The sequence below is a fragment of the Aquila chrysaetos genome, chromosome 1 (genome assembly GCF_900496995.4).
Source record: "Aquila chrysaetos chrysaetos chromosome 1, bAquChr1.4, whole genome shotgun sequence".
Lineage (NCBI taxonomy): Eukaryota > Metazoa > Chordata > Aves > Accipitriformes > Accipitridae > Aquila > Aquila chrysaetos.
This window is the reverse complement of record NC_044004.1, coordinates 50,915,601-50,936,204: the sequence shown is the minus strand read 5'-3', so window position 1 is coordinate 50,936,204 and position 20,604 is coordinate 50,915,601. Positions and strand designations below refer to the sequence as shown.

Here is a 20,604-nt window from a genome sequence, read left to right as displayed (position 1 = left end):
TTCCCTCAACCGTAATTGTTTTTTGTCCATTAAAGTAGATGTGATGCATCTACAGCTGCTAAATGACATGAAAATTACTACAGGACTTGACTGGGAGATGAGTAAATCCCATTACTCAGCAGCAGCAAAAGGTATTTTGGATTGCTGGCAATTCCAGTGCTGCCTCAATAAATACACCCCCCCACATGCTAATTACAAGGGCACAGGAGGCCTATAGAAAACGGCTAGCAGGGGCCATGATCTTCAGGCTATGATCTCAAGGCCAGTTCTCAGAGGATCCTGTACAATGACATCCAAATACAGTTGTAGAGCAAAGACTGCACAGGAGTCTCAGTGCCAGGGAAGTCAAGGCAAATCCAGTAATCGAGGGAAAATTCCCTGTGCGGTAACTTGGAGAACCTGGTCTTTAAGCAGGTGGTGATAGGTCTCCACCAAACTTCACAGTGGATAGTTTGAAGACTGAATTGGACTATGGCTCAGATGGTCCTCATAGCAAAAGGTATCAATATGTATTACTGGTAATTGCCCTTAGGACTTCTTTAGGGATGCAGAATGAAACTTCTAAGCCCAGTAAAATAATCCTGATACAACTGCTACTAGAGCTGCCTAGTATTTCCTGCTGTTGTGCGAGAAGAGCAAGCAGACAGGACATTCCAGGGCAAAGGCTCCTCCACCTGCAAGCCTGGCTTTGGCTAGTGCAGGTGGAAACTTGCTACCCTTCATCATGCTTGCTCGCTGCTCTTTCAATTTCTGGCCTTCACGGTTCATTCCAAGACACACTGCAGTGGGAAAAAAACACGGATGCAGGTCCAAGTCCCCTTTCTTGTGCTTGGCACTAGCATTGTGGCATTTTCAGAAGCATCTGGTATCTTTAAACATACATCTACCTACAGGATTTGCAATGGCATGCCTGTGGAGTGGCTGAGCTAGCACTTCCTAGGCCAGCTTCCTGCTTATACAAGTCTTAGTCATTCCTAAAGTAAGATGGAGAGGATGCTTCCAGGTCTTCTCCATGCTGCCAGTTCACCAGTCCTTAATCTGCTCCAGCCACCAGCTGCCAATACTGTACCCTTGACAAAAATGCTTCTCTGACAGAAGGCTGAAAAAAGTTCTTTTCGCAGACATACTGCCCACAGAGGTCAATTCGCAGCCTGACGGTTTGCTCCCTTGACTTCATCTTAATCCAATCCAGCCATTCCCAGCTCCATGTACTTTTGCAAGTGCTTGCCACTTCCTTACTGAAAAAACATTGACACTCAGCATGAATGGAGGGAACTTTTAAGACAGAAGACAGTGGGAGATAAATACAGGCCACATAAAGGGAGTCTGCTGGTTATTTTCATTAGCACTGGCAAAACACAGCTGCAATAGAAATGGAGATGTCAGAAAATGAAAACTACTGTAGTCAGACACAATATTAGGAAAGCAAGAGAATCGGCTGTAGAGGAAGGTTTCAGTGAAATATGCTGAAGGATATGGAGCCTCTCCCACACAGCACTTAACCCTGAACTGCCCCAACAGGTACAGAAGGAGAACAAGGGACCTGACAGTATGTTTCATTACACACGAGACAAGAGCATTGTCTGTTGATACAGACTGCAACTCCACGAGGTGTTTTTTTTATTTTATTTTTGTGGTTTTGCTCATATACTTCAGTTTGGAGGCAGCTGGGCTATTTCTGTACCAGAATCACTCCTTGATAGGTAATCTGAAAATATTGAGAGCTAATGCTAATTTGCTTTACTAAGGAGGGAAAAATACACCACTTGTAATTAGTGCTAAGTGGACAACAACCTGTGTACAAATACTGCATTTTCAGCTTTTAGATGGCTGTGCAGGCAGGCATTGCTTGCTACCTTATTTCAGCAATTTCTCTGTGCAACAACTCCTAGTGCTGGAAATAGTGCCACCTGGTTTAATTTCCCTTTTGGAATTTAATGATGCAAAGTGATGATCATGGAAGATTTTTATTTTTTAAAAAAACAACATACCCTCTCCCCTCGCTGATAAGTCTAACACACACCTTGCACTCAGAGAAAAGAGCAAGTTGCATAGCATGACAGTCTGCAGGACTAGCCAAGATCTGACCTGGGAGTTGAGTCACAAGACAGAGTGGCATAGAGAAAGCTTATCTCTGTGCATCTTTTTTTCTTTCATCACATGCTTCAGGGGAAGTCAGCTGTAAAACCAGGAGTTTTGTTCCTGTAATGAGCTTTAGCTTTGTGTGAGGATGTAAGCCGTGTCAGAGTATGAGCAGAACTAGTCCCAGGTGCCAAGTAAAACTGCAATTATCCTACAACAGCATTTAACAGTTTAAGCATTTACATATGCCTTGCAACTATGAAGTTGCTGTGAAGATGCTGCCAAAACCCTGTCCAGGAGCAGAAGGAAGACTAGGACCTTCCAGATCAGATGTTCAGGAAAGAAGCTCAAGGTCTCTCACAAGTATGAGCTCTAAGCTGCCTTCCACAAGTTCTTTTCATTCAAAAGCCTCAGCAACATCCTTGATCAAAGATCAAGGAAACTTTGATATCAGAATTTGCAGGCCTCCATTTAACCCTACCTCACTACTGGCAAGAAGCTGAGCTGCCTCTATCTGTAGGCCCCGTCTCTGTTCAGCAGTGACACAGGCTCAGTATAAGAAGCAGATCCGTCAGCTGCTATCCCAGGGTAGAGTTCTGCTATATCCACAGCCGGGAACAGCAGCAGTGACCACCGGTTCTTTTGGAAGGTTCAGGTAATCACCTTGTAAAACAAGCAACTCACCAACATAGTGGAGCTTTTCTGCAGACTCAGATGCGAAAACTTGATTTACAAGAAACCCTTCATTTCCTTACATGGTTCAGTATTTTTTTATCGAATATCCAATCAATAAAATACCTCTATTCCCAGTATTGTTTTATTTTGTTGAAACAATATACAGCTTACCAGCTATGCATCTGGGGGTAAAGGATGTTATTACACCACCCAGGAAGTGGATGAGACATAGCCAACACTGAAAAACAGACAGTGCCATCCCTGCAGGCCTCAAGATAGTTTTAAAGACAAAAATACTCCTTATTCACTTTTACTTTATCAAAGGGAAGGGCAAAAATATCCTACAGACAGATTCAGAAACTATGGTAATTCATCAGGTTTATGCATCAAATCACATTTCATGCAGAAACTATACATACACATGAAAACATTGTCTAAAACATATCATAACACATTGTAATTTGGGAGCAAACTTCAGCTTCAAACTACTCAGTTAGCAAAAATCCAGTTTCATTGTTATGTAATTGGTTGGCAAAGAGAGTATTGACTGTGACAAGTTTCAACCTGACTACACTTAGAACTAAGTAAAACCTCCACATTTAAAATACATTATTTTGCTGTATTTGGTCAAAAAGCTACAGATTCATCACACACGTTTCCTCATAAAAGGTAAAACTTTCTAACAGTCCAACAGTAAGGTCTTTGCTTTCTAGGTTGATAGAGCAGGCTGTTAATGAAGGTGTTTTCCCCAGTCTTCAAGCAGCTCTGAGCAGCAAACCACTATTTTATCCTCAAGTTACCAATTTTATCTGTATTCCCACGTTTTCAGTGTAAGCTCTACACTTTTTCATAGCTTCTGTTGACTTCTTAAGGATTTCTAGGTTGGCTTTTTTGTTTGGTTTTTTTTTTTTTTTTTGGTTTTTTTTTTTTTTTTTTTTTTTTTTGCTTAAGCCAGACATTGAACTCTGGCATTATCATTCAAGCCAATTATTTTTGGACTCATGAATGGACATAGCTGCTTTTTGAGGAGTAACACTGAAGTCACTTTCCTAGACTAACCATACCTGCTAAATCTCCTTGTGGAGATGCAGCTTGTATCAGCAAAACAGTGCTTTGCTTTTGCTGTAATAGTTTACATCAATTCCCGGACACAGTGTTTTCACAGGATGAAAGCTATGCTTCTCAGACTGCTGCCAGCATAGAAAAGCTGTGCACACACACTTCTAAGCCGTATTAGGATGGCCTCTGGAGAAGACCTGGTGGTCAAGCAGCCCATTTTTCACTCTCCCCTCCCGCCCTAATCCTGAGAAATTTCTCTGTTTTTTTTCAGGAATACTTCTCCCAGGGCACAGTCAATCACACAATAACTATGACACTTCTCAGAGCCCCAAAATATCATCACAGAACAAAGCAAGGCCTCTCTGCTTCCCACTCTTTGACAGCACTTTTTTTTTTTTAAAAAGTACATTCAAGAAAGGTTACATCCCATTAGACATTCAATTTCCTTTCTTTGCTTAGTCTCAAGGCCTGCTATATTCTAGAGATACCACCATCTTTGGATTAAGAATACTCCCTTCCCTTTTGCAATGAGCACCTTTGGTTTATTGTGTCCTGGACAGGTCATCTAGCAGGACAGACCGTTCACATCAGAAGTTTTCACAGCATTGCTAACATTCACCCTAAAAAGAAAAGTCTGGAGCCTCAAAGTGGGCAAAGTGTCTGTAGCCACCTGAATTTAAATGACCTCAGTCTTCCAGAAAAAGGTCCAAATTAAAAAAAGGACCATCTTTTCTCATTTCACATTCCCCCCCCCCCCCCCCCCCATTTATACACAAAGTCCCCCAGGTTTGCTCAGCCACTTGGATAAACCCTAAAACATGGGAGTGTCCTCAAATCTGCAAATTTTGGCTACAGTAGTCAGATGGCACAGATACAAACATTATGTTAATGTTAGTCTCTCTTGTTTTGCTCTTTTCCACTAAGGAAAAACCCCAACACCCATCCAGTTAGCCGACTGCACTTACAGTAATGTTCACATGAATTTTACAAAGACAAACACAAGTAGCTTCAAAGAGCAACACCTCACAGATATCAGGTGGATTACACACTAGGCCTTTCAGATGCTGGACCACCAAGGAAAAGAAAAGACTTGGAAATTCTGGATTAAATGAAATTAAGCCCAGAACATGAGTAAGATACTTGCTTTGAAAATCTGGCAAGGCTACCACTGCCATAATCCCTCAAGTATAGACAGATATATAGGCACTGTAACATCATTCTTCTTAACTTGGATGAGTTTATTTTGTATCTTATGAGAAGCTGCTGTTTTGAAATAGAGGATGTTCCAGCATCTGTGATTCCCTGTGGAAATGTGGACTCTCACTCCTGTTTAGGGTAAGAGGAATTCTTTGCCTAGTCCTTCACACCTCTTCTCATATCCACTTCTGAAGCCTACTACTAATAAAAGAAGTGCTAGTACACAGGAAGATTTAGTTCAATCACTTAGATGTAATAACGTCAGGCATTTCATCTTCGTTTTGTGCCCCCGAAGCCTGCAAAGAAAAAAAAAAGTGTCAGCTCCACCATAGCCTTTCCACTGGGCTCTCTAGTTCTAAAAAGGCTAAAGGTGGCAAGCGAGTCAAGTTAAACCTATTCACCTAAGTAGAAGAGCAAGCAACTGTGGGCCGACTGGCCTGAAAAATATTCTATTCTTGCAGATCAGACAACCTGCTTTCTACAAAGAAATCACGTTTGTACATGTTTGCTGGAGAAGGGCATGTGCAGCACGCACCAAAGGGGAAAGCCTTAAACTAATGCACCTTGCAGATGAAGACAAACCCAGTACTGGTGGTACCATGCCCACTGTAGGCCTGCAGGGAGTTTCATGCCCCACAATGCTGCCCTACTTCCACAGGAAACAGAAATAAGGGACATTGTTACATGCCCACCTGTACCAACTGGTAAAATAAAACAAAGAATGCTTGTTGAACCTCAACTAACATCTGTGTAGTTTTGATAGGTCAAAGTCTCTTGAGCTTCAGGAGATTAAAAGGTCTTTTGCCTTACCAGAAGCAGTTCTTGTTCCTGAACTGCCACCTTGGGTGGAATTGCTTGACTGCCCATTCATAGGAGGTGCAGCTGTGGGATCTGCCCATGTACTGTAATATGGGGAACGTGGCTGTGCTCTAATGAGAAACAGAGTAGAAGGAAGGCTTCATTAGCGATGTTACGAAAAGTTAAGAAGTTACCATTCCAAACAAGGGGGCTACATTTCTGAGGGAAAACTGTAAGCAGGCAGTTGTTTCAAAGCTGGAAATCTCCCTATTTAATGCAATTAACATGTTGAGAGCAAGGATACGAAGTATTGTCACAATAACATCTGTAGACTTTCCAAAGGAAATTAAACCTCATTCTTCAGGATAAGCAATTGTAACAATTGCAAATGAGAAAATTTTTCCCTCTGAAATTCTGACCTTAGATTCTGTCAGACAAGAAAGTAGATTTGACATCTGAAGCTTAAATGCATTTTGGCAACACCTATATCCCAGCGATGTAAGACAAAAGAAAACATCCCTCTGTTCTGTTAACTATTTTGAAAAAGTTGTATCAGTAAGACTAGCACATCGTGACCTTTGACTCACTGATTTAAATTACTTGCTTCTACGGATATGGAATTTCCTGCTGTTGAAATGTACAAAAAGCTGTCTCATACTTTCTGGCACCAGCATTTTCAGGCACATCATCTCAAACAACTGAAAAAAAAAATAAAATAAGTGGACCAAAGACTGTTTTAAAAGAAAAGATGCCCAAGTTAGGAAGCATGTTCATGTATTTGGACTTAAATATTCAGTCAGGCCTCTAATCTTGAGCAATAAGAGGTAGCTATTGAAATGGGGTGTGTTTGTGAAAATCAAGGAACCAGCCTGTACGTAGATAATACCTAAATACAATGCTTAAACACGAGGGTCCCGTATTTGAGACTTAAGAAATATCAAGTCAATGAAACCTTTAACACATTATACTTTTTACGAATTCTTTGCGGGGTTACTATAATAAAACAAGGTCATAGAATCATGGAATCATTTTGGTTGGAAAGGACCTTTAAGATCATCAAATCCAAGATATGACCTTTCAACTCCTAAAGCTCTATGCAAAGTGAATTCATAGACAATTTCTACTGCTGATGGCATCACCATCCCAGTTTCATCCTGATTGACTACAAGATCAAGACTGCACATTGGACACTTAAGAAATTCTCTTACATCCCAAGTTTTTACTTCCTTAACAAACAGGCAATCCTGATAAGGCTTCTGCCATTACCAAAAAAACTTTACAGTAGAGGAAGATGTTTTAACACACTCCTGTCCACATGATCTTACTCCCAAACTTTCAATATAAAAAAAGTATGTGGTTATATTTAATCTGCTATATTACTGCATTCCTACAGGATTAGACTTGATACACATACAGTTATTTGATGAACAGAGGAAACTGCTTGGGCTCTAAAGATTCCCTGTAGGAGCCACATATTTTCTCTAGTGAAGCCTAAAATGGCAGCAATTGCTCCCTTTAAACTGTTTATCTAAAAATTATGCATTTTAAATGTTTAAAAGTGTTTAGCGAATCTGACCAGCAGATGTTTACTCCAGCACTGAAACTGCTTTTGAATGCTGTTTGTGTTATGTTTTTCCAAAACGCAACTTACATATGACCTACCAGTCCTTTGGAAAATCACACCTCTTGGATTTCCATACATGGGCCATTAGGAGACTGTAGATTAAAGGCTGTTTAATCTGACCACACAGAGCATCACAGAAGAGCAGCTGCCATCCAGACTGACTTTAGGAGAGATGACACTGATACAAGAGACCTATCTACAGACGGTCTTATGCTTAATATTATTACCTGTGTTTTAAGGCAGTCTGCAGATGGATTGCTTAAATGCTCATTTTAAATTTGGAGGCCATCATGCCACATCAGAGTAATCAGATAAAGCAGAATGAAGTACCTCAGTCCTCCCAATTCTTCTTCCCCAGAAATGTGTTTAAAATATCTCTGCTGCTGGAGCTAGAGATTGCTCCTCAAAATTGTTCTAGAGGTAGGATTTTATAGCTTGAATGATACAGGCCTGAAAGCTTAGAAACAATATAAACACAGTATACGGCATACCCCCTGAAAGCTTAAATACTTAAAATCTGATAGCATGCATATTTTACCTGTGACTGCCAGCCAAGTAGCCTAGCAAGCCTCCTGCTCCTAATCCAGTCCAAAATCCTGGTCCTGAATTGGTTCCATGATGGGAATGAGTCCCAAAGCTGTTGCCTTCTTAAACAAAATGAAAATGGAAAACATATCAGTTAGTGGCACCTAATTCTCAGGCCAGCTGTTGCAACAAGGCTCTTCCCTATTAAAGATAATGGAAAATTAGACAATAAACTCATCCTGATTTCAGTAGATTCTTGATCAAGCTTAACTTGAAAGGCCCCCGTTCAGAAAGCAGGAAGAAACATAGAAACGAACACTGATATAAAGAGCTTTACATTAAAAGTTAGCTTCCACTCAATCTCACAGCCCTGATGTTTGCAAAACATGGCAAAGAGTCCCTGCCTGCAGATTTATGAACAGGCAAGTTAAATGAAAAATAGAGAAGGAAATGAAGAAAGAATAATCTGCTCAAGGTCCCATAGCAGGCTAGAAGCAGACACAGGAACAGAAATCAACTACAAAAGACCAAACAGTGAACTAGCCACTAAGACACACAGCTTCTAATCTCACTCAGAACAGCTGCACATTTTGAGTAACAGTGGCTCAGTCTAATGGCTAACATTACTTTGTATTGTTTCTAGTAATCCCAGTCTGGTTATTTGTTATCAAAAGACATGCTAACTGCAATCACATTGCAAAGTTTTTATTATGCATGAGTCACCAAGCTTGACAAATACCTGATAAAACTGCAAGCATATGAAGTGGGTTGTGGGGGGAGGAGAGTCACAGATTTTTTACGTGTGACCTTCATAACATGAGGTTCTGACTAAGAACCAAACATCTTCCATTTAGAAATAAAAAGAGAAAATGCAAAACCAAAGTAGAGTCATTTTCTGTTCTAGAGAAAAACACAGATGCAAGAATAAGCTCAACCACAGGTTTAACACATAAGGAAGTGTAAAAGGCAAGGACTGAAGGTAACATTAGGGTCTCCCTGAAATATGCCCACCTAACAAGTGGACCAGAGATTTTTTATGTAAAAGTTATACAGGGCCTGGTTTGTCTTCAAATTGGTGTGGTTTGTTTGAAGTCATGGAAGAAAAAAAAAAAACCAATTTAAATAATCGGTTTAAGCCTACGTTGGATTTGACGTTGAATTTCATTTTGAATGCATTGGGAGAAAGATAAACTGCCATTGGGATGATATACCCATTAAACTATGCTGATTTGGAACAAAAAAAAAAAAGTACTTAATTTACTGCAAAAAAGATGTTAATCAGGGAGATTAACCAACTCATTTGTTCAAAAGCACCATGGCTGAACGTTGACTCAGAAAACTATTTTTGCTGAAATATCTAGAGTAAACATTAAGGATCATGTCAAACCACTAACAGAGAAAAAGTAGAATTTAATTAAGATAGGCTAGCTAAACAAGTTTCACAGGACACATTCTGCATATTAAGAGGATTTAAAATGAGGCAAAGTAAATATTAACAGCAATAAGTGAACAACATTGCTTTTCATTACCGTCCAGATTTTCAAAGACTAATAATGCATTCCTGGAACACATGGACATACACACTCAGAGATGTACTTTTGCTCCGGTGCCAAAATTTAAGGCAGCCACTAAATGCATGAAGTAGCATAACACTTAATATTTTTAAGCTGGCCCCACACTCAAGAGGTTTTCCTCTTTACTCTGTTTGAAATCTAAGGAGAAATCATTGACACTCATGAAAAACGCCATAAATTAAGCCTTACATGGCTCCCAATGTGCATTTTAAGTGTCTCAATTGTCAGTAATCATCAAGAAAACACATTTTCGAGGCCCTACCCTTGCTAGATTTCAGATTCCTGCAATAAAAAACGCATTGGTGCAATTAATTGACAAGGAACAGGACAGGAAAAAAGAAAGTAACTCTTCACCCTGTTCTGCCTACACCCAGTGTGACAGCGCCCTGTGTTATGACCAGGGCTCTTAGTAATTACCACAAGAACACCAGTGGCAAGTGGCAGGCCCACACAAGGTCACAGATGCACACACAGCAAAGACAGACTGTCTGAGGTCTGAAATAACTACATGGAAACCAATTTGCAAAGCCACTAGTAATACAGAAGCAGAACCCCTTTAATTTTCTGCTGCAGGTACACCTGAAAGTTTCTGCTGCACATGCCCTGCACAAGGGTATCCAAAAGAGTTATACTGGCACCCTCTGTTGGCCAAGTGGCTTGAGCAAACTTGGAAGAAAGCATTAACAAGCACTACTAAAATTTAAGTTTTTGACTACAGAAACTTAATGCTTGCTATTTATTTACTTGATAGAACCCCTTCTCTGTATCACAAAACAAAACCAACAACAACAACAAAAAGATGGAGATGATGTAACTTGTCAGAAGATAATTTGAGTTCCAGTGCTGTGAGCATCTCACATGTTCACAGGGTTAAACGACTTGGTCAGACACCAGATGAATAATGTTTATTTCCCTTAGACACTTTGACCATCTAAGGCAGACCATTTATTAAGTGGCAAGTCATCAGTTTTCTGGAAAAAGTTCATTCCTCCTAGCAGCAGCCTTGTCACTGCTTATTTAATTTCCAACTTCAGATGAAAGGCACCACACGAGTCAGGTGCTGCACTCCTAATGATAGTTCACAGACACTGTACTCAGCTCTGGGAACCAAATCTTTCAACTGCTGGGACTACACTAAGGCACCTGTTGAACAGAGGACTGGTACATGATACTCAACTCCATCAACTGTTTTGTGAATGAAATCAGGGGTCAGGTAGCCCAATGGCTCAAAGACCCTTCTGTAAAGTTTCAAAGCGCTTCTTTGGCATAAGTTTGTTTCTGCCTGCGTGAGACTCTTCTCTCTTCCAGATTACTAATGAAAATTATTCTTGCCTGTCACAACCCTCCTATTTCACAGAGTATGAAAAGAACACTTGCAGAGCATGGGGAGATGGATTTTCAAAGGTTCAAAGGGCAGCTTGCTGCACAGCCTGCCCAGAAAGCCTGTGGGAAAAACCAAGTTCTTATTTCCACTTTTGAACAAAGAACAGAATGCAGACTCTGCAGCCAATTCAGCAGGGTCAACTGCCAATGCATTGGTTTCAAGCCTATCCCACCCGCACCTACTGCGGATAAAACAGTACAATCCTGCTTGCTCTTTTGGGTACTATAAATGGCTTAGAGCCCTACCTGTGAAGCTGGACTTAAAACCAGGAGGAGGAGGTGCCTGCTGACTCTGCCAGGAAGGCCTAGTGAATCCATCACTGTCACCAAACCTCTGCTGAGGCTGCTGGTTACTGAGGAACAGCTTGTATACTCCAAAAGCAAGACCCAGAAGAACAATTATAACAATCGCTCCGGCACCAGAATCAGAAGAATCCTTCCTTGACTGGTAATAGCTAGAGCCAAAGCTTCCAGAGTTCTTCACTCTCCTTTCACCTTCCTCAGTCAGCTCTAGCCTGAACAGCAAACTACAGGAGCCTCTTAAGATGTAAGGATCATCCGGATAATCATAGCCTTCACAGCTCACTTCGATTTGTCCAAAACGGTAGGTGTTTTCCAAGTCTGCTTTGCACTGCCACTGAAAAAATAAACACAATACAAAGTAAAACCTCCTGCTCCAGAGATGAAGATACCTGTCTGCTTCCACAAATACGCTCTGAAATAAAGCTGTGATTGCTAAAAAAAAAATAATCTAAAATGCCACAGGGTAAGAAACTTCTGAGCACTCTTATTTTTAAAAGGACTAAACTAAGAATGTTTCTTGAAATCTTAAAAGTTAAAAAAATCCAATCTTTCAGAACACAGAAGTTACAATGCTGGAAGATTTTGGTTTTCTTCACTGAACAGGCTTTTCAAGTATCTCTTCTTTAGATATAGGACTACTTCTGAAAATAACCTGTATCCTCTGCAACAGTTACTTAATAAATGCCTGTCCCGCCTAAACTAGATGGCAGCTACAAAAACATAAAGTGGAAGCCTGAAATCCAGTGCACCTGATTCCATTCGCGTCCACACAGAAATCAAAAGAAATCGGGACAGACATCATCAGGCATTCATATGCAATGCTTAACAATCAGATAGCGATTCTACAGTTGAACATACGCAAATTTCTCAGTCTCACATTTCCCTGAAGTATCTGAACTTAGGTACTGCCTCTATCTGCAAGTGACACATGGGGAGGGGGGAGGGTGTGTAGAAAAAAAAGAAAAAAAGAGAAGTAGTTTCTAAATTAGTAACACAGGACAGCAGTACCAACTGCCAATTAAAAATTGGTGGTACTTTTACAATACTGTATCAGTTTTAACAACGATCTTCAGCCTTGACTCCTAGTTAATCTCTTGGCAAAAGCCTAGGTAATAGCTAACAAAATAAGAAATACATGACTAGTACTGACGTACTAACATGCAAAAGGAAGTCACGTAAGTCTGAAATTTAGTTTTTAAAAGGTAGAGCTGAAGTGATTCAAATACGTACAGGCCCTTCGACTCTTGGAAATCCACGCAGCAATATCAAAGCAAGAGCATCCTCTGGGGCTCACGAGAGTTTGACCTTATAAAGTCGAGCAACCTTTTAATTAAAACCAGCAAAGGTTTGCTATGCAGTGTTATTACACTAGAGCCTTCAAGGATATTTCAAAGATATACCTACAGTAGTTCTGGAAAATCCAAACCCAAAGAGTATTCAGGTTAAGTTTTAGATGTCAAAGGTCCTCTAACAAAAAGCAAACTGAACTGACACTCTAGCCCGTTACTCTTTTCTCCTTCAGAAGTTACCAAGCCAGGGGGAAGACAATTTCATTAAACGTTTAACCAGCTTCAAACAGTTACCTGTACATCATAGCCGTCCCAACCTTTGTTGTAACACTGAACGACCTCAGGGACGCGGGAACATCCGGCAGTGCCTCCTGTGCACTGTAACTGAGGGACTGCAGCGGTCCGCCGGGACGTTGTGTACTGACCTCTGTGGAGAGTGAGCGCCTGCACCTCCCTCAGCAGAACCCGCCCTGAAACAGGTAGCACAAAGCTCAGCGTCTGTCCCGACGCGTTCCCCCTCGCCACAAGGGCCTCCCTTTCGGAAAAGGCTGACAATCCAACGGACGCAACGGCGTGCTTCTTCAAGACGCGAAGCTCTGGGAAGGACCAGACGCGCAGAGCGGAACAGGGCAGAGTTCCCCGCTTCCCTCGGAGGGGGCTCCGGGTTATTCCTCTCAGAGCGTACAGCCACCCCTGACCGCGCGGCGGGATTACTGCTGCGGCACAAGCCGACTTAACGGCAGCCCAAACCAAAACGCCTTCCTGGCGCGGGCCCCAGCACGTCCCCTCCCCCGTACCAGGCCGCCGCTAACCCGGCAGCGCTCGGCCGCGACAAGCCGCCGCGCCCCCGTCCCGGTGACGGGAGAGGCGGAAGGGGCAGCTGAGGGCCTGGCCGAGACATACCCAGCCCCAGGGATCTCACCCGGCTGGTCCCAGCACCGCGCGGGGCCCGCGGCAGCGCAGAGGAGAAGTAGGTAGAGCGCGGGGGCGGCCGCAACCCGCCCGGCGGCCGCCATGACAGCCCTAACGTAAGTCAACCCTCTTCGCCAGGCACGGCGCCTCTCATTGGCTGATCTTACCGGAAGGGGCGGAGCCTAGAGGAGAGCATGCGCACCGCGGGGCCGGCCTGACGTCCCGCCCTAGTAGCCCTCAGGGCCAATGGGCGGCGGGGGAGCGGAGCGGGAGGGCCGCTTGCTTCGAGTGACGTTGCGGCAGCTTCCCGCGCTTCGGGGAGGGGGCGGTGCTGCCGCCGCCGTGGGCCCTTCACGCGCGCGCCGCGGAGCGCGCGTCACGTGGCAGGAGCGGGCGAGGAGAGCGGGCGGGGCGCCTCCTGGCGCCTGCGCGCTCCTCCTCCCCCTTCCCCTTCCTTCCCGGAAGCGGCTCCCTCCCGCTGCCAGTTCCGCTTCCCGGCGCGCGCCCCTCCGCCAGTGCGGCTCGCGGGACGGGCGGCGCCATGGCCGGCATCAAAGGTGGGCGGGGGCGGGGCGGTTGCCCTGGCAACGGCGGCGGGGCGCTCTCCCCCCCCCCCCTCCCCGGTCCCCCCTCCGCCCCGGTGGGCCCCGCCGCCTGTCCGAGGCCTTACGGCGGCCGGGGCGGGAGGGAGGGCGGCCCCGGGGAGGCCCGGCGGGCCGTGCGGGCGCGGGGCGGCTGTGGCGGGGACGGGACGGGAGGGGAGGGGAGTGGGCCGTCCGTCCGTCCGTCCTCGGGCGGGGGGGGCCGGCAGCGCGGCGGGAGCCGGCCGGAGCCCCCGGAGGGGAGGGGAGGTGGGCTCCCCGCGGGGCCGCCCGCCCTGCCACCCCCCCCCCGGTCCCCCGTGGGGAGCTCTGCCTCGGCGGAGGGGGTGGGGGGAAGGCGGGTCGGTGGCCGCCTTGAGCCGAAGGGCCGTGGCGGGTGTTGTGGGCAGCGCGTTGGAGCCGACGCCTGTTTGTGTTCTCCCTGCAGCCTTGATCAGCCTGTCCTTCGGGGGAGCGGTCGGCCTGATGTTCCTGATGCTGGGATGTGCCCTTCCCCAGTACAAGTAACGTCCGCTCTCCTCCTGTTCTTTGCGGCTTGTTTCGCACCTCTGTAGCTCCAGGATAGTTTGGCTTTCATCACTGCGGGCTGATAAGTCCTCTGCGTGTAGGAGGGTTTGGGGGGGGCGGTTTGGCTTCAGAAGATCGGGGCGGGAAAAAAAGAGCACCCAGGAGCTAATTCACCATAAAAGTGAAGGCAACAAAAGGGAAATGACCAGGCCTGGCTGCAACCCGTTAAAGAACGCACTGTCCTAATGCCTCTCCAGTACTGTCCCTCTGTGGCTGATAAGCAGATAGCATCTCCTGACGTAGAGAGCAAGTGTTTGCAGGGAAGCGTTTGCATTTTCTCTGGCTACTTGGTGGTAGCTGGGCTGTCGGTGACCATCAGGTGGGCCCTTGGCTGCGTACCACGCTCGGTAACACAGCGTCTGGAGTGACTGCAGCTGCTGTCGGTACTTTTGGTCTGTTGATTCCCATCGCTTAGTTCCCAGGAGATGCGAGGTAGTAGACCAAAAGTGCACAAAGTTAGGCCTGTGGCTTTGACCCTTTGCGAGTGAATGCTGACTTTACAGAAAATCTTTTAAATCGACCTGTTTAATGTTAAACGAATATCAAATATCCTGCTGATAGTGCCATTAGTGGCTGTGAATTGCAGTTCTCTATATATATGACTAGCTTTCTTCTGCCAGCTTTCTTTTGTTATAAAACCAGGGCTAGTGACAAACCCTTAGGAGGGAGATCATCATGTAGTCACCCTTCAAACAATGCAATAGTTTTATTGAAACAACGTGCAGCTGCATTGGTGTGTCTGAGAAATCCAGTCTGGCGAGCTGCAAGCAATAGAAGAAAACATCACCAAATATGCTGGTGTAATTTTTGCACATTTTTGTTGGTTGCGTTCAGATTTAAAAAAAAAAGTCTCAGTGCCCCATGGCGGCTGAGTATTGGCTGAGGACAACACTGTGTTCAGTGTATGTGCACTGAAAGCTTACAGGCAAAATGACGTGAGGGGTCTACAAAGGTATCTCTGCAATACTTAAGTAAAGCTGACAGGTTAAAGTTAAGAGTTAAGCTCATCTTGCGAGGTGGCATTAGATTTAGGCTTGCTTAGTGAAATCTTGCTTCAAGAATATCCTGTTAGCGAGCTCTCTGCTGCTGGCATTGAGGTCAGCTGAAGCTGCTCACAAACATGGTCTGTCGGATTAATGTCAGCTTGTTCCAAAGCGAAGGATTTGCTTTCTGTGGGCTTGTGTTTGTCTTTGCTGGATGGGGAAGATGCCTTGCGCTGATTTTAGGAAGAACAGGAAGGAAATCAAGTTAACTTTAACTTTTCTTCTTTCTTTTTCAGCCAGTACTGGCCACTGTTTGTTCTGTTTTTTTACATCCTTTCTCCTATCCCGTACTGCATAGCAAGAAGATTAGTAGATGACACAGATGCTACAAGTAATGCCTGCAAGGAGCTAGCAATATTTCTTACAACAGGCATTGTTGTCTCAGCATTTGGGCTACCGATAGTGTTTGCGAGAGCAGAACTGGTTAGTAATATTTCAATCTTTTTTTTTTTTTTTTTTTTTTTTTTTTTGCTAGAAAACTTTGTTCTGTATTTTTAGTGAAGGTAAAGCTCTCACGCACTAAGCGACTCTTATAAATACGTACGTAAGATGCTGTCGTGGTTTAATCCCAGCCAGCAACTAAGCACCAAGCAGCCGCTCACTCACTTCCCCCACCCACCCAGTGGGATGGGGGAGAGAATTGAAAGAAAATAAAACTCGTGGGCTGAGATAAAGACAGTTTAATAGGACAGAAAGGAAGAAAATAATAATGATAACAATAATGAAATGACAACAGTAAGAATTGGAATATATAGAACAAGTGATGCACAATGCAGTTGCTCACCACTCGCCGACCGATGCCCAGTTAGTTCCTGAGCAGCGATCTGCGTGCCCCCTCACCCCCCAGGCAACTCCCCCCAGTTTATATACTGGGCGTGATGCTACATGGTATGGAATACCCCTTTGGCCACTTTGGGTCAGGTGCCCTGGCTGTGTCCCCTCCCAACTTCTGGTGCCCCTCCAGCCTTCTTGCTGGCTGGGCATGAGAAGCTGCAAAATCCTTGACTTAGTCTAAACACTACTTAGCACCAACTGAAAACATCAGCGTGTTATCAACATTCTTCTCATACTGAACCCAAAACATAGCACTGTACCAGCTACTAGGAAGAAAATTAACTCTATCCCAGCCAAAACCAGGACAGATGCTTGCAATGGAAACAAAGTAAGAGTTCTTTTGGCAAGAAAAACTGATACTAGAAATGGAAGCATGGCAAAATGAAATGTTGTGATTGCCAATTGCTCTGCATTGTCATGGAATAAACGCTAACATCCTATATGCAATGCAGAGAAAATGAGATAGGAAATAGTGTGAAAACTTAACAGGCAAGTAACCAAATATAAAAGTGTATAGACTATTTTGACGGCAATTTGTGGAATAGTTGGGCTAAAGAAGCATGAATAAACAATGCATTTTTGCACTCACTGTAAGTGATATGTGGTGTTATTTTTTTTAACCTTCCGAGTTGTCATTACATCCTTCCCAGTATATGGCTTTTCACTAAAATCCCTTAAAAGATGACCTTGTTTGTGTGAATTTCAGAGAGCATTACTAAGTCAAAAAACATGGAGTGCACTTCCCTAAAAATGTCTTTAGGCCAGAATAGCTCAGACGGTCGGTTTGAATGCCTCACACCCTCTGACTAACCCACTTACTCTCCTTGGAAAACAGTCACCTCCTTTTTTGTTACTGGGATATCTGCTGGCATTTTGAAGAGGTGCATCCTTAAATGTCAGTTTAAAAAAGTCTTATATTGTGGTTAGCAAGTATAGCTGGGCTGCAGATGTGTTTGATGCTGTTGCTTAGGCTTACTTTACTATTTTTGGATGTTACAGCAAAACAGCTGTGCCTGCTAGTTGGCACTTTGAAGAAGAAACTTGCAGTGCTGCTTGGCTAATTGTGAATTGTTTGATTTTTGGGGAGTAAACCCAGCCTTCTTGGTGTAACCACAAATAATGAGATACCAACTTCTCCCATTGTGGACCTGTTGCTGAACTTTGTAATGTGACATTAAGACATTACCTTTTGTCTTGTCAGTATTTGGCTCAAAACATGTCTTAACTAAATTCCTCTCGTTCACAGATTTACTGGGGCGCATGTGCACTTGTTCTTACGGGGAATACAGTCATCTTTGCCACGATCCTAGGATTTTTCTTGGTCTTTGGCAGCAATGACGACTTCAGCTGGCAGCAGTGGTGAAAGGAAGATAAGAGAACTATCACAGGCATCTTGTCATGCAGTGGCCATCCATACAAATGAGAGAATGGGCAATAAAGAGAAGTAGCATAGCAAGCCTCTTGAGTATTCTAGATGCTCCTTTTCACCTTGTTCGTTCTGAGTGTACTACTGTTGCTGACAAGGTTTCTACGTTTTTATGAAGTGGAGAGATGATTTATTTCATTTTTACCTATGGTATGTTTTTAGGTGCTCTCTTGGTTTAAAATTGTCATCCTTCTGTCCGGTGTTTATGTGAAGCTTTAAATCTGGAACAAGAACATTTAAACATGGTTTCAAAGAAGATTTGAAGTTGGGTTTTTGGGTTTTTTTTTAAGTTAAGCATTAATATTATGTTTCAAAATAACTTTTTTTATATAGTGATTAAGTTATATACAAGCTGAATGGAGGTAAGAGATTGTGCACCACCATTGTCAATTACCAGATCAATAGATTGTTGCTATATTTCAGCAGAGGCAAGGCGGGGAGTACCAGTTGCAGATTTTTCTTCTGCCCATACCTCAAACTGGATGATGAATGTTGATAGCCTTCATTTTGGGAGAAGGCTGAGGAGCAGGTAGAGTTATTTGGGAGAAGTCCTAAATTTTAACACCGCTAGCACTTTTACCTGCTTTCTTATCAATTCTTGTGTGGATGTGATATTCAAATACTCTGTAAATGTACTGATGCTATGACATACAAAACTAAAGTGTATTGTAGGGGAAGGGAAAATGATGTTTAAATTCCATTTTTTAAAAAAATATCTTTTGAACTCTTTCTATTTATAAGTATTGTATGGTTTTGAACTTTTATGTCAACTTTTTACCACAAAGATGGTAAAATGTTCATTTATGGAACTACTGGCCTGTGTTAATTTGAAGCATATACAAAGCTATTTCCTCCTTCCCCTTTTTAATTTATTTTATACATAGTATATATATAAAATAAAACAGCTTTTCAAATGTAGATTAAAACTTTGTGTTAAACTTGTCTAAGAATGTTTTGCGTTTGGTTCCCCCCTCCCCCGCCGCCCCCTTCACACAGTGCAGTTGAGGCATGACTTTTTTGGAAGTCACTGGCTGAACTGATTTCACTGACTTTTTAAGTTCTTATGCACTATTGGTTAATAAGATTTAATGTTATGTCTGTAACTGTAGCTTGTGTTCTGTAAGATTGCACATGTAGCTTCAAATACTTAAGACAAGTTTTCTGCATACCTCTCAATTGTCTGGATTTTTCATTTAAAGAAATCTGCCATTGGACATTCCATCATGAGATAGTTGATGAGTGCCAGTTAACCAGGTTTGATTGTACCACATGCAGTGATAAACTTGACCAAACATACTTCTAAACTATCTATTTGTTCGATTCTTTAAAAAAAGTCTAGGAAACTTCCTGTGCCTAATTGAAAGCTGATGGTTGCTTAGGTTCTGCTTAACAGTGGAGCAGTATGAAAAGGCACAGAATTGCAGGTCTTAGCTGTAGTATTTGTGCGCAGATGTAAACAAAGTATAAAGCTTGAATATTTTAAGTCTGATAGTAATGGTAGTTACTTACACCATACGCTCAAGGAACTGATGCCAGCAGGTAGGGGCAGCAGGGGTGCAGCTACCTACATGCGCTGCTTTGTTAGTGTTGTCCTGTGTATAAACTAAGAGCTCAATTTTATCTGTGCTGGTAGAGGAACAAATAGGTGCCAAGACCCTAGCACGGAAGCCAGTCTATAGCAGATGGTCTTTCAGCCATAAGTAAGCGCTTCACCAGACTGCCTGTGACGGTGAGGTTCAGAGGTGCGTAAGGGCTGCAGAATCACTCGTTTCACCACCTTTTTCAGTGAGACTTCTGCATCCCAGCCCCCAGCACGACAGATGCTCCGGAAAATCTTCCAAACCAGTGGCTAGATTTGCAGTCCTTTGCAGTCCTTGTGAAGGAGGAATGCTTAGGACTTGTACAAATCTTCTGTATCTGTTACCGACTCCTTTTCCATGGTCAGGAACTGTGTTTTCCATTCCTGTGCTGCTAAGCCTACTTCTCCATGTGATGCTACTCTGGATCACTGGCCATAGAGCTGACCGCATATGTACTGGCGGTGCATTTTTTGTGTGTTAATTGCATTACAGCGTTACCTTCTTTTGCTTGCACAGTGAGTACATGGAGTAGTGCTCTGATGTATGAGCTAGACACTTGAGAGGTATGATCCTTCCATATAATATGCACTGAGATAGCGTTATCATCCTTCTAGAGGGAAGAACTTGGAACGATAAAAAATTTTAAATAGCAATCTTGAGTTCTGTATGTTTTATCAAAAATACTCTAATAAAAGAGTATTTTGTTTAAAGTATTAATTGGTTTTCCTTTCTTTAATGTGGTTGTCATTCCTGTTGAAGAGATCTCACTCCATAGTCCTTCGGAGTGAGTACTCGTGTTATCTACCTTGGACTACTCTATAAAAAGGGGGTTGATCGCCCAGTGCTGCACTGGTTCCACTGAGCTGGCTTTGCTGGTCCTATCTCGCATCTGCGGTTTATCTTCAGTTTGTGTTTGAAGTCCAAATTCTGTTATGTTGGTGGTATTATTATACAAAGTGATAGCCACCACCTTCACAGTCTGGCAGATTTATGTATTTATGAATTTATAATTTTTATTAAAAAAAACCCACCCTTTGTAATATTTGTAATAATTCGTGAGATTTCTGAAATTCGAAAACTGATGACTGATAGCAGTCTTTTAGCAGAAGAAAGTAATGGGAATTGGTGGAA

General features: G+C 43.3%; 2 protein-coding genes across 5 annotated transcripts; one reads left to right on the top strand and one right to left on the bottom strand.

The window, feature by feature from the left end:
• Positions 1–2,885: 2,885 nt before the first annotated feature.
• SARAF (store-operated calcium entry associated regulatory factor) lies at positions 2,886–13,594 on the bottom strand. 3 transcript variants are annotated; one of them, XM_030008597.2, is made up of 7 exons: positions 13,432–13,594; positions 12,804–12,979; positions 11,164–11,554; positions 7,974–8,082; positions 5,824–5,942; positions 5,259–5,309; positions 2,886–5,222 (listed from the first exon to the last, which is right to left on the bottom strand). In XM_030008597.2, the coding sequence occupies exons 1-6, from the start codon at positions 13,523–13,525 to the stop codon at positions 5,284–5,286; spliced, it is 915 nt and encodes a 304-aa protein (XP_029864457.1). In that variant the 5' UTR covers positions 13,526–13,594; the 3' UTR covers positions 2,886–5,222; positions 5,259–5,283. The 3 variants fall into 3 exon arrangements, with proteins under 3 accessions (XP_029864457.1, XP_029864446.1, XP_029864469.1); XM_030008586.2 differs by having other exon boundaries at positions 2,886–5,309; XM_030008609.2 differs by having other exon boundaries at positions 2,886–5,309; positions 7,974–8,079.
• A 58-nt stretch (positions 13,595–13,652) lies between these two features.
• LEPROTL1 (leptin receptor overlapping transcript like 1) lies at positions 13,653–20,186 on the top strand. 2 transcript variants are annotated; one of them, XM_030008623.2, is made up of 4 exons: positions 13,828–13,978; positions 14,451–14,526; positions 15,870–16,056; positions 17,714–20,186. In XM_030008623.2, the coding sequence occupies exons 1-4, from the start codon at positions 13,963–13,965 to the stop codon at positions 17,828–17,830; spliced, it is 396 nt and encodes a 131-aa protein (XP_029864483.1). In that variant the 5' UTR covers positions 13,828–13,962; the 3' UTR covers positions 17,831–20,186. The 2 variants fall into 2 exon arrangements, with proteins under 2 accessions (XP_040981209.1, XP_029864483.1); XM_041125275.1 differs by lacking the exon at positions 15,870–16,056 and having other exon boundaries at positions 13,653–13,978.
• Positions 20,187–20,604: the final 418 nt, after the last annotated feature.